Source organism: Coffea eugenioides, unplaced genomic scaffold (genome assembly GCF_003713205.1).
Source record: "Coffea eugenioides isolate CCC68of unplaced genomic scaffold, Ceug_1.0 ScVebR1_2563;HRSCAF=3614, whole genome shotgun sequence".
Lineage (NCBI taxonomy): Eukaryota > Viridiplantae > Streptophyta > Magnoliopsida > Gentianales > Rubiaceae > Coffea > Coffea eugenioides.
The window spans coordinates 17-13,073 of record NW_020863060.1 but is presented as its reverse complement, the minus strand read 5'-3'; the positions used below and the strand labels follow the sequence as shown (position 1 = coordinate 13,073).

At 36.7% G+C, this 13,057-nt stretch overlaps 1 protein-coding gene and 1 non-coding gene across 2 annotated transcripts; one reads left to right on the top strand and one right to left on the bottom strand.

Moving 5' to 3' along the window:
• Window positions 1–5,529: 5,529 nt before the first annotated feature.
• Window positions 5,530–5,636, bottom strand: LOC113756926. Its single transcript, XR_003466135.1, has one exon. It is a non-coding gene; the product is annotated as a small nucleolar RNA R71 (small nucleolar RNA).
• A 1,093-nt stretch (window positions 5,637–6,729) lies between these two features.
• On the top strand, window positions 6,730–9,158 carry LOC113756925 (pentatricopeptide repeat-containing protein At3g26782, mitochondrial-like). The gene has a single exon (XM_027300397.1). The coding sequence runs from the start codon at window positions 6,730–6,732 to the stop codon at window positions 8,713–8,715; it is 1,986 nt and encodes a 661-aa protein (XP_027156198.1). The 3' UTR covers window positions 8,716–9,158.
• The last annotated feature ends 3,899 nt before the right edge of the window (window positions 9,159–13,057 follow it).

The window sequence follows — 13,057 nt, the reverse complement described above, 5'->3', positions numbered from 1 at the left end:
AGCTATACGGACTATAAGAATGGAAGATCTGGGTGGTGGTCTCTGTCGAGGTTTTCCTCTCTGGGTTTTGTGTTAAAAGAAAATAGGATTTTTTTTTCTGTTTCTAATCCTTTTCATTTTCCCTGGGCAAAGAGCCTGAACAACTCTCGAACTTTCATGTTTTTGTACTTTTAACCCTTCATCTTTTGGGATGATATTTCATTTTTTTAACTTGCATATTACAGTAGCGGAAAAATTGAACTTTTCTAACTAGGTTAATTAAGTGGCTACAATACAGAGAGGGGGAACGGTTGGTGGTTTGTCCAAAATAAAATTTCTTCAATTTTATCAACATAATTTTTTCCAAACAAATCAAATACAAATACTACTTTTTTTTTGGAGATACAAGATTATAACCTATTTGATTTTTAGTTTTTGGCAAAAAAAAAATTTTATGTTTTTTGACAAAATTTCTGTAATACTTTTTATTCGTCATATATGTCAAATCGCTATAATAAATTTTTCTTAAAATTTTCAAAAAAAAAAAAATCAATATGAACAACCTTTTAACCCAGAGTACACTTATCTTTTGTCATTTGTGAGTCATGACATCTAAAGCCCATGATCTAAAATAACAAATAGCTATTGTCCAAATTACATTCTACTTATAATACATTTTTCTCAAATGAAATATCTCTGAGTTATGGAACCAATTAGATTCTAACCTTTGAACAGCAAAGTGTTCATCAATGATTCACTTTCAAGGCATTAATTAGACAAAAGTGACAAAACAAATATATTAAAAAAAAATAGTGCCAATTTAATTCTTGTAGATTAGGCAATCTAACATTTAACCACTTATAGCTTTTAAACCTTAGCATCTGGTTGGATGGCTGTACTTGTCAAAAAACATGAACCTAAAATACACAACTACAATAACACCTCTTACAATATCACAAAAAAAATCCCAAAAACGTCTAAAAATGCCAAAAAATAACTAAAAAAATAAAGCAAATAAAGCAAAACACATACAAACACACATATCTCATCATCATCGCTCCTTCTCTTTCCCCCATTATATTCCTTTCTTGGTAGGAATTGCTATTGGGCCAATAGCCCTACCATATATCAACTATCCCCACCTCCCCTGCAACTTCTCCCATCCATCCACCTTTCATTGCCCCATCAACCCTCACTTCTGTAAGAGAGGGAAAGCGAGTTTGACAATAAGAGAAAGGGGATAGGGGTTTAACAATGGAAAAGGAAGGGCTTATAGGTGATGAGTGTTGATCTCGTATGTTTTAAGTGTATTTTATTACTTGATTTTTAGTGTGCTTTAACCATTTTGATAGCTAAATAACTAAATTTTTAGTGAAATTTGCATTTTGTGGTTTAAATGTGAAAATTTGCATTTCTATGAAGCTAAGTGGTGAAAACATCATGCTTTTATAGCCTTTTATAATTCAATCATCAAATAAAGTGAAGTGAGATATTTGGACGATTCTTCACGATTTGAAGTGATTTAAAGTGAACATGAAGTATAAAATGATAAAAATGTGAAATGTAATCAATTGGAAAACAAGAAAAGATTGGCAGCTCTAATACCTTTTGATATTTAGCTATATAGTGAGTGAGCTACAAGCATTGGATTAAGATGATTTTTAAACCATTTTAAAACTAAAACATAGGGATACATTTCTGATGAAGATGTCAAAATTCAGTTCATACATTTTCATGGTTAAAAAACTGAAACACAGTCATGAATTTTTGCTTCTGAAGATTGAAACAAACTTCTAATCAATCGAGGGTATTTTAGTCATTTCTCAATCTATAGAGTTTCAATTGAGATAATTCTTGATGCATTGGAAACTAACTCAATAACGTACAACTTTCATGTTTTGTGCAAAAGTTAGTTCAACTTCCATCATCAAGAAATTTGTAGTTCAATTTAGAGTAAAAATAGAGCAGTTTCCAAAACACAACCTAAAATGCGACCCTTCACCTGCGTTTTGACCACACATATTCATATTTCGGCTACTTTATAGCTGGAAATAGTTGAACTTCAACTTGTAGTTCTTTCCTACTAATTTTTGACTAATTTTCTGAATGGATTTCGGCTGGAAAGTGCAAGAAGCATCTTGGAGACTTAGAGAATCAATATTTGGAAATCTCAAGGCACAATTTATAAAACTTGAAACATGATGTTAGGAGCAAAATCTTCTATAAATAAGGTCTCTTGTGAACATTTTTTGTAACTTTGGAGCCTAGAGGAGAAAATACACCAAATGTAGTCTTTCACTAGAACTTCCTAGTTCATTAGTGTAGTATAGTTTAGTATAATTAGTTTTATTCAATCCTTGTATATAGCTAGACATAGATGAAGTTAAGGGTGAAAATGGAGAATTTGGAACTCAAGAGACATGGGCGATATTTCTTCTATCACATTGTTTCTTATATTGATTTTCATGTTTAGTGAATATATAAATTTGGCTCTTGTTGTGTTATATTTATGTCTTGCTAGTTTTTATACCTAGGGGATGGATGAACTTCTATGATTGTTAAGTTAGTTTTTCATGGTTATTTGAGTTTATTTCTTGAGCAAGTTATTTAGAACTTTTGTTATTTCAATCATGATTAATTAACCATTAGTTGTGACTATCTAAAAGTGTTGTTTCATCAATAACCATTATGATTTAATACTAGTTCATGAAAGTGTTAAATCTAGGAAGTTAATTCACTAATATAGGGTTACACGTTTGTGGCTTTGGTAGCTTATTCCATGTAGTTTCATAGAATTTAATGAATCCATAACTAGTTTCATATCACGTTAGTAGATATGGAGTAATTATATATATGGTTGGTATATTCGCGAAAGCGTATATCACATACATTTGAAAATTATGCCATAACTAACCAAAGTAAATGAATTCATTTAACCAATAATTTCACTTACAAGAGTAGATAGTAAATCCATAACTCTAGGAATCTCTTTGTTATTTCCTGTGAGATTAACACCTAATATCTTATACTCGATAAACAATCTGTATACTTAAAGAAAATGGGTGTTTAGGTTTTTAAACTTTGAGGTGAAATAAAAATCTCATCGATGGAAGGAAAAAAAGGAGTGAATAGGGAGAGGACCTTATGTTCATGGGTGAGATAGGGGAAGGAGACGAGAGTGGAGAAGGGGCGGCAAATCCCAAGACATAGGAGGGAAAGAAAGGTATTTCAAAACATCTCAAGAACTCTAGAAACACCTTAGAGCCTTACATCTAAAAACTTTTTAAAAACACATCATTTTCATTATCATTATCTGATAGAGCAGTTAGTTGGCACATTTTGCAGTGTTATTTTGGTCTAATTTTGGCTATATACTGTGCTAAGTACTGAGGTTTAACTCATATCTCAAATTCGTATGAATTATAGGTGAGCGGCATTAAAAATGATCTCGCGGGGTAGATTTCCAGAAGACTTGTCATCCCAGAGCGTGACCACGCCTTGAAAGGTGGACGAAACCGAAAGACGAACCGTGGTCCATGTGGACCAGGCGCATGGAATCAAAACTCCAAAAGGGCAATGGCTTTTGGAGATTCAATTGCACCAGACGTTTCCTTCCTTGACTTTTCCTGCGGCGGCTATAAAAAGAAAAGGACAAAGCAAGATTGAAGAATCAACTTTTTAGCCTTAGGTTCTCTTTTTCTCTTTTTGGGAGGATTTGTCAGATAGTTTTTTCTTTTGGTTTTTCTTTTGTTCCTTCTGCGGCTCAGGGTCAGACGCTTTTTCCTGTTTCTCTCTTTTACTTTTGTTTCGCCTGCGGCTAGCGGCCAGACATTGAATATTTCTGCGGATTGCATCTGGGCTCTGTACAACGGAAACCCTTTTTCACTGTTTACTTTTGACTCTTCTAAATTCCGTGAGATTTCTCTTGGGTTTTTCCAATTCTTCGGAAATCAATTGAATGTATCCAATTAAATCACGCGGGATTGACACGATGAGGAGCGGCTAATTTCCTCCTCTACCCAAAGGGTGACGCAGGGGCGCGGTCCATAATATCTGTGAGATCTAATCGAATCTTCATTATTTCTCCCAATTTATTGTTATTCGTGCATTTCCTGAATTAATTGTTCATGGGTATTTGATTAATTGAATATCAACGGCCGGGTATTTGATTTAATTTAATAGCCTACTGCCACGTTAATTAAATAGAATCCGTAATTGTTCATTTAGTTAACACCCCGTGGCAACCACCATAATTGGCTTTATGATGGGAAAATGCAGGATCTAATTTAAATAAACCCTCTTAGCGTGTCTATTGGTTAGGGTTGGGTTCTTCTAGCTTTAATGCAATTGGGTAATTAAATTCCTACGGTCGTACCTAGGGTTGTTATCTGGTTAGGGAAGCAGTCAATGGTCGTACCTTGACTGCCGAAAAGGTAAGGAAGAATTGGTTGTCAGAGCTTATTGATAACTATAACCAACCTAGTGATGATTGGGTGAAATATCTTTGCATCGATGATCATTTAATTGGACCGTGCCTGAGCAGTTGATCCTTTGGGTAGAATTTTTATTAATTGCTATTTCTAGTGAATTGTGCTTTGTGAGTTAGTTTTGAATTTTGTTTGTTTTATTTTATTTTATTTTTATTTGCCTCTTATTGAAAATCCCCCAATTTCGTTCTACTAATTTGAAAAGAAATAATTTCCTACCTGCTCCCTGTGGAATCGACCCTACTTGCCATTGTACGCAAAATTAGTATTGTTATAGATAAATCCAGTATATCGGATCAAGCAAACTCTTCGGGAACAGGGTGAATCAAGTAACCCATTGCACACCTAGGGTCCCTGCTCCAGTACTTGGATTTGTTCTATAATTATTTAATTGAGGTGGTAATTAGGACTTTTTAGTAATTATTATTGCACAGGTTCGGCACCTGTCAATTTTTGGCGCCGTTGCCGGGGAGTTGGCGTTTGGATTATTTGTTTCTTTTCAAATTCAGCTTTTATTTTATTTTATTCTTCTTGGTATTTTTGCTAGTTTATGCCCCGTTCTTCTCGCACAGGTGAATTAGTATACGACCCTGAGGTTGAGAAGGCAGCGCGTAGGCGGAGGTAAGAGACCAAGAGACAAAAAGAAGGGCACTTATTTGCTGCAAACGAGTCAGCGGAAGGCGAAATAAGCATGGCCAACACCCAAACATTGAGAGAGCTGGCTGCCCCGGAGCTGACTAACCAGCCCTTATGCATCACATTCCCCGCTTTGGCTGAAAATACTGCTTTCGAATTGAAGTCGGGGTTGATTCAACTCTTACCTTCTTTCCATGGTCTCTCTGGCGAAGAACCCCACAAGCACGTAAAGGAGTTCGAGGTGGTTTGCTCTAGTATGAAACCTCCTGGGGTCACTGAAGAGCAAATTAGACTGAGAGCCTTTCCGTTCTCTCTCAAGGATGCAGCCAAAGATTAGTTGTACTACCTACCAGCAGGTAGTATTACCACATGGGCGCAGCTGAAAAAGAAATTCTTGGAAAAATTCTTCCCTGCATCCCGAGCTGCGAGTTTGAGGAAGGAGATCTGCGGCATTAAGCAATATCCCGGTGAGTCCTTGTATGAATACTGGGAAAGGTTTAACAAGTTGTGCACTAGATGCCCGCAGCATCAAATTAGTGAGCAACTGTTAATCCAATACTTCTATGAAGGGCTCCAACCAACAGATAGGAGTATCATTGGATGCTGCGAGTGGGGGAGCACTTGTAAACAAGACACCGAGGGAAGCGTGGGAGCTCATCGAAGCCATGGCAAGAGAACTCCAGCAATTTGGTTACGTGAGAGCAACCCTCCCGTAGAGTCACGAGGTGAGGACGTATCCTTCCTCGATCGGCGAGATCGTTTTTTGTTTCGAAATCGGTGGGAAATGTGCCCCAGTAAGAGGCCTGTGGATTGCACAACATGGCCACAACGACTCATGCCCTAATATTGCAAGAGGATGGGGCTGAGCAAAGTGAACATGGCTAGAGGCGTGCCCGCGCCTCGTAGGCAATACGATCCGTATTCCAACACGTACAATCCCAGGTTGGAGAATCACGCCCAATCTCAGCTATGGTAGTAGGGCACCACAAATGCATTCTCCAATCGGCCTCCAGGATTTTAGCAACGGTGGCAACATAAGTCTTCAAACCCTCGTCCCTCAGTCAGGGAGTTCTTTGGAAGAAATTGTCAAGAGTTTTGGCCAACATACACTCACTTGTCTACGACACCACTCAACTTTTCCACATGACACAAAGCAGGCATGAAGACATGAGACTCGCATGAGTCAAATGGGCAACTTGCATTAATCGCCTGGAGTCCCACGTTATTGGAAAATTCCTCGCAACCTGAGCGTAATAACAACCAGAAGTAAGTCCATGACATTAAGAGTGGCAAGGAGGTGGAGGATTCTAGTTTGAGATTTTCATTTGCTCCTAAAACAATGACCATGTGTGTGTCACGTGAATCAAGGTAAAAATGATCAAAAACTTAGATTGCGATCAAATTTTATTGACTTGATTTTGTAAGAGATGTAAGTGTACTATTTTAAAAGTGAAGAACGAAAAAGTTTATTTGGTCAAATGTGACTATGTGAGGAATGTTTTAAACAATTTTTTGAAAAAATAAAAATAAACTCACATATTCATAAACCCCTGTGTCTGACGTCGCTTATCTCTCCAGCGGGCACAAAGTCGCCAAATAAAAGAACAAAAACAGAAGCAGCAAATGAATGAAGTTTTTATCAAAATGGCGTTCCATTTCAGTTAGATTTTATTCAACCAATTTGAATCTCACAACCGCCTTATTCAACAAGTACGTTGACAGAACAAATGTCTATTCCTGGAACTCGATCATCGCCGAGTTGGCCCGGAATGGCGACTACATTGAAGCCCTCCGAGCCTTCTTATCCATGCGGAAACTCTCCCTCAAGCCCAATCGTTCTACTTTTCCATGTTCCATCAAATCTTGTTCTGCTTTATGCGATCTTACTTCAGGCAAACAAGCCCACCAACAAGCGTTGATCTTGGGGTACAATGCTGACATATTTGTTTCGTCTGCGCTCGTTGACATGTATGCCAAATGTGGGGACTTAGATGATGCGCGAAAGGTTTTCGACGAAATTCCCCATAGAAATGTGGTGTCCTGGACTTCAATGATAACTGGATACGTGCAAAATGAGCGTGCCCATGATGCATTATTGCTTTTTAAGGAGCTCCTGGTTGAAGAGGCGGGTGAGAGTGGCGTTATGTGGAGCAGCCAAGCGGAGAAGGAGGTGTGCTATCTTGATTCGGTTTCCATGGTTTCGGTTTTGTCTGCGTGTTCTCGTGTTTCGCATAAGAGTATTACGGAAAGTGTTCATGGGTTGGCAATAAAACGGGGTTTTGAAGGGGAGTTGGGTGTTGGCAATACCTTGATTGATGCCTATGCCAAGTGTGGAAATGTTGGATTTTCTCGGAAGGTGTTTGATGGAATGGAGGAAAAAGATGTAGTTTCTTGGAATTCGCTAATTGCAGTTTATGCACAACTTGGGTTCTCAACGGAGGCTATCCAAGCATTTCGTTCGATGGTGAGTGACACAGATGTTGATCATAATGCTATGACTTTGTCTACGGTGTTGCTGGCTTGTGCTCATTCTGGAGCGCTCCAGCTGGGCAAGTGCATACATGATCAGGTTATTAAGATGAGATTTGAGGATAATATATATGTGGGAACCTCAATCATTGACATGTATTGCAAGTGTGGGAGGGTTGGAATGGCAAGGAAAGCATTCAATCGAATGAAAGAAAGGAATGTGAGGTCATGGACTGCCATGATTGCTGGATATGGAATGCATGGACAAGCCAGAGAAGCTCTCGATGTCTTCTATGAGATGAATCAGATGGGGGTGAAACCAAACTACATAACTTTCGTGTCGGTATTAGCTGCTTGTAGTCATGCTGGCTTTCTAAATGAAGGATGGTTTTGGTTTAGAGCCATGAAAGACAGGTTTTGCATAGATCCAGGCGTGGAGCACTATAGTTGCATGGTTGATCTTCTGGGGCGTGCTGGTTTTCTTTCAAGGGCATATGATTTGATTAGGGAAATGAAGACTCCGCCCGATTTTGTTGTTTGGGGTTCTCTTCTCGCAGCATGCAGGATGCATAAGAATGTGGAGCTTGGGGAGATTGCAGCTAGGAAACTATTTGAATTAGACCCAAACAACTGTGGGTATTATGTCTCGCTGTCAAACATTTATGCTGAAGCTGGTAGGTGGGATGATGTGAAAAGGATGAGAATTTATATGCAAAGTCATGGATTGGCTAAACCACCTGGTTTCAGTCTGGTGGAACTAAAAGGTAGAGCTCATGTGATTCTAGTTGGGGACAGAGAACATCCTGAACATCAGAAGACATATGCATACTTGGAAGAACTATATGTGAAGCTGCAGGAAGCTGGCTATGTAGCGGATACAACATCAGTTCTTCATGATGTTGAGAACGAAGAGAAGGGAATGGCATTACAAGTCCACAGTGAGAAGCTAGCTGTAGCTTTTGGAATTCTAAACTCAGTTCCCGGTGCAACAATCCAGGTGATAAAGAATCTTAGAATTTGTATGGATTGTCATACAACAATACGATTAATCTCGAAGATTGTTGAACGGGAGATTGTGGTAAGAGATTCCAAAAGATTTCACCATTTTAGAAATGGTTTATGTTCATGTGGGGACTATTGGTGATCGTGTTATAACCAAGTGAAATATTGAGGCAAATTTAAACTGCACGCCGACAAGATTTAAATGCTTTTACAAGCCATATCCTCTAGTTTAGCGTCCAAAGAACTCAAAGCTTTGACCATCTTTATTCTTTTCTGGTGATGGCATTGCCTTATCTAGCGACTTCTGACTCCACTTCTCCAGAAGGCAAAAGAGAAAAGGCAGTTTGCCCACCCATTGTGGTAACTGATTCACTACATTATGAAAAGATTTCTTCAGTGCAATTGCGGCAGCTGACTACAGCGTATTGTAGCAGAGAGAATTGGAAACTTACTATTGATTTATAGAGTTCTGAGCTGGCAAATTTTTGTAGATCTGCTGTGCTTGATAGTGATTTAGATGTGTATATATTCGAATGGAATTTCCCAATGTAAAGCCTTTACTGCTGAATCAACGAAAGAGCAACGTTGTAGCTAGAGGTGTCAAAATGGGTGACTTGGGCGGATTTGGATTGGGTAAAATGGGTAATGGGTATAAGTGAGTCAACCCATTTATACCCATTTAATTAGATGGGTATAAATGGGTAAGTCAAAAAATGAATTGGGTAACCCAATTACCCATTTATAACCCATTTATTTTAATTTTTTGTAAATTCATTTAAATTCATTTTTGCAAACTAAGTTATCAATTTATACCGCTCTTTGTACCCATCATTAGTTTTAAATATTTACTTATAATGTTCAATAAGCCTAATTACCAATTTTTTTCATTTATACTCTATTTCACAAAATTACATATTATTTAATAATTGAATAATAAGAATATAAAAATTTGAACTAAGTACTATAAAAGTTAATATAAAAATTTAATCCAAAAATTTTGAACCCCTAACATTTTTTTCATATATAAATTTAAAATTTCATTTTAGAAAGATAAGAAAAGAGGTTCAAATTTATCATAAATTGGTAATGCCGAAAAATGAGCAAGTTAACAAACAAAGAGAAAGTAAAATAATAAAATAAAACCAACAAATAATAATAATAATGAAACAAAAGTAGTTAACATCATGACAAAATGAAAAATTTGAAAAAAAAATGGGTGGGGAAAAAGAAGAGATTTAGGGGAAGAGAATTCTAAATGGGTTAATTGGGTTTGATGGGTTACCCAATAATACCCATTGTATACTCATATACAAAAATTTAAGATACCCATACCCATCTATTCATGGGCGGGTATGGGTAAATTTAATTAAGTGGGTTGATTTGCCACCTCTAATTGTAGCTAGCAGAAATTTTGCTCAATTAGAGTGGGTGACAATTCAAGAATACTGCGCGAGATTTCTAAGGAGTATTTCATGTTAAATAGCTTTTCACGGCAGAGAATGTTAAACAGAATTGAGTGAATTTCTTGGTTTGAAACATACTACTGTATACCAATTAATTTGCTTCAGTGAAGGCAAAACGTACAAATACCCAAATTTTAGGCTTTAATATTTTATAATTGTACCGTATAAGTGAGACCTGTGAGAGGACATCCTCTTTGAAACCAGGAAAGCTGTGGCTGATCAGCAACTCATCCCAAACCCAAACTTCAGTTGATCTTTTCTGGGATGATCAATCTCTGCTGAAAGAACAAACTTAGAATCTTTCTTGGAAAAAAACTGGAAACTTTCCCATTCGAATCAATCTTCCCTCGAACTCCATGCTGCAGACCTTTGAAACAATATCCAACACTCGCTACGACATCTCTAGACAAAAAGTTAATACACAAGATCAGAAGCAATTGCAAGTTTTTCACTCAGTTTCTGAAGATAACTCAAGAAAACCATCCCATTGCTGGAGACTTGCCCAGCAGCCATGGAGGCCACTTTGCACTTGTTGCCATATCTATGACCAGGTCCCTAGCCCAATTCCGATAGCTTCATGTAATCGTGCCAGACGGTATCGCATCGTCTAGGTCGAAGAACTCATTCACAATGCCCATCTGTACTGTACTATTAAACAGCCTCCATCTTCGGACTATGTGCCTCGTAGGAGTCCCGAGGAGCAGAATACCTCTTCACACTACGACTGGCCATTTTCCAGCACAACAACGAGCAAATCCGTCACTAATTTATATCACATTATTTCAGTGCATAACCTTACAATTTCCGTCTTCTCTTCTCCTGTAGATTACCTCCATTCCAAGGATAAAAAAGTAATTTCAGTACTCATTGGCCCAATTGATGCATGAACATTAACAAAGGTCCCGCCTACGCCACTTTGCCAATGTTATTATTAATTGGAGTTAAATGAGATAAATTTGAAAGTTCAGAGTGCAAGATATTACAAGTGCGAGGGAGCAAACTACAATTAGCCCTATTGTTAATTAATAGATTTTAGGAAATGCTGCTAATTGATAGCTGCAACATGGTAAATATGTAATCCAAATATTAAATGTAATTTTATCTAATTAAAAATAAATAAAAAATTCTAAGAAAAAAGGATGGAATCAATCAATTGGGTTTAGAAATATTAATGGCTCCGCTTGGAAAGGAACTTATTTGGAAATTTTCTTTTTGAAATTCTTTAAACACAGAATAGCGACGTTTTCAATTGTCTCTTTTTTTTTGTTCCATACAGATCACATTGTAGAAGTGATATAGCAAATGGTTATTTTTTTTTTTGAAAAATTTGGAAAATAGGTAGTAGGAAAAATTGAAATTCACAAGTAGAGCATAATTTTTGAAAAATTTATAATTGGGTTACTATTTATAGATCTAAATAGGTAATAAATTTCTCGCAAAATGACCACATTATCTTGGTGCCGAGTCTGCCGACTTTTACTTCATTGAATAGTAATGCGCACTTTAATTAATAAAAAATATGCATTTTGCTAAATACATAGTATACATTCAAATGTGAATATCTAAATCAAGTTACGTGCGCATGCGAGTGCTAATGTGTACGCTAAGGGTAATTTCATGAATTGCCTACAAAATAAATTTTTTTTCTGTAATTTATGAATAGTTAACCGGTGTGCTATTCACAAATCTACCAAAAGGTTACACCCTACTTATGAATTCCAAATCTTTTTCTATTACTCTTTTTCAAAATTTTCCTTTTTTTTTTCGTTTTGGTCAAGTTTTAGTATAGATGGACTATAGTTTGTAAGATCTGGATCCTACATATGATCGTTTGACGAAAATAGGATCAGATTATGGAATCATAAGGTTAAATAACATTAGTTCGCCTAATACTGTTGAATACATGCACATTTAACTTAAAAAGCATAATCTTGATTGACATGGTTAACATGTATCTTAAGGCTCATTTATTCTCATGGGCCATATTTGAGTTTTATGGTTGAACAAAAATCTGTTCCTAAGTATAATTTTGTGAATTTGCCTAGATATGTAAGTAGAATGATAATCCATTGAAGCAACAAGTTACTAAGCAGCATAAAATAATGGTGACATTATTGTTTCTTTCTCTAACCAGATCAAACATGTAAAATTACCTTTACATAATAAAACTTGACACCAATACTAAATTGATAAATTTAAAGAAAAATAATTAATAAACCACAAGTTTTAAATTTATTTATATCCACCATTTGTTTACTACATTATTACTTGTAATATGGCCTTACAATTCAGTGGCTCTAGCAAAATTGAACACAAACATGTCAATAAATAATTCGAAAGTGGACCATGCACACGTTGCAAATTGAGGATCCACTTAGATACTGTATATTCTTTTGAGTATTGTTTGAAACTTTTTTTTGTAACTTATTATAATTATTTTAGAAAAACATTATATGTTTGTTTAAAATATCTTTTAGAATTTCCCAAAACACTCCCTACCCCCTCTCTTGTCGGCGTCGCCCACCACGATACTCAAACTTTTTTTTTTTTTTCGTTTTCTTTCTAAAACTTGCGAGTATTTTAGAGTGGGAGGGTTAATATATTGGAACCCAAGTTTTTGGACAAATTTGTTTGTTACTAATTTTTTAACAACTTTTGCTACAAAAATTCCAAAAAAATTTATCAAATTTTTTAACCTACGCACTCCAAAATATCTAATACACAAAAAATTTTCTCTTAACTACATAACCTAAAAAACTTACCTACACACTTCAAAATACCCAAAACATAAAAAAAAAAAAATCCCCTTCCCCTTTTCTTCTTCTTCCTCTCCCACCCCAACCCACCACCACCTCCGTCGCCAACCACCACCTCCGCCACCAGTTTCGGCGCCGATCACCTCTTCCGGTACCGGTCTTCCTTTTTTTTTTTCTCCCTCTCCCCATCTTCCTTCCCCACCATCCTTCCCCTTTGCCCGATTTGATCCTCCCCTTTTTTTCTCCCTCTCCTTCTCCCCCACTC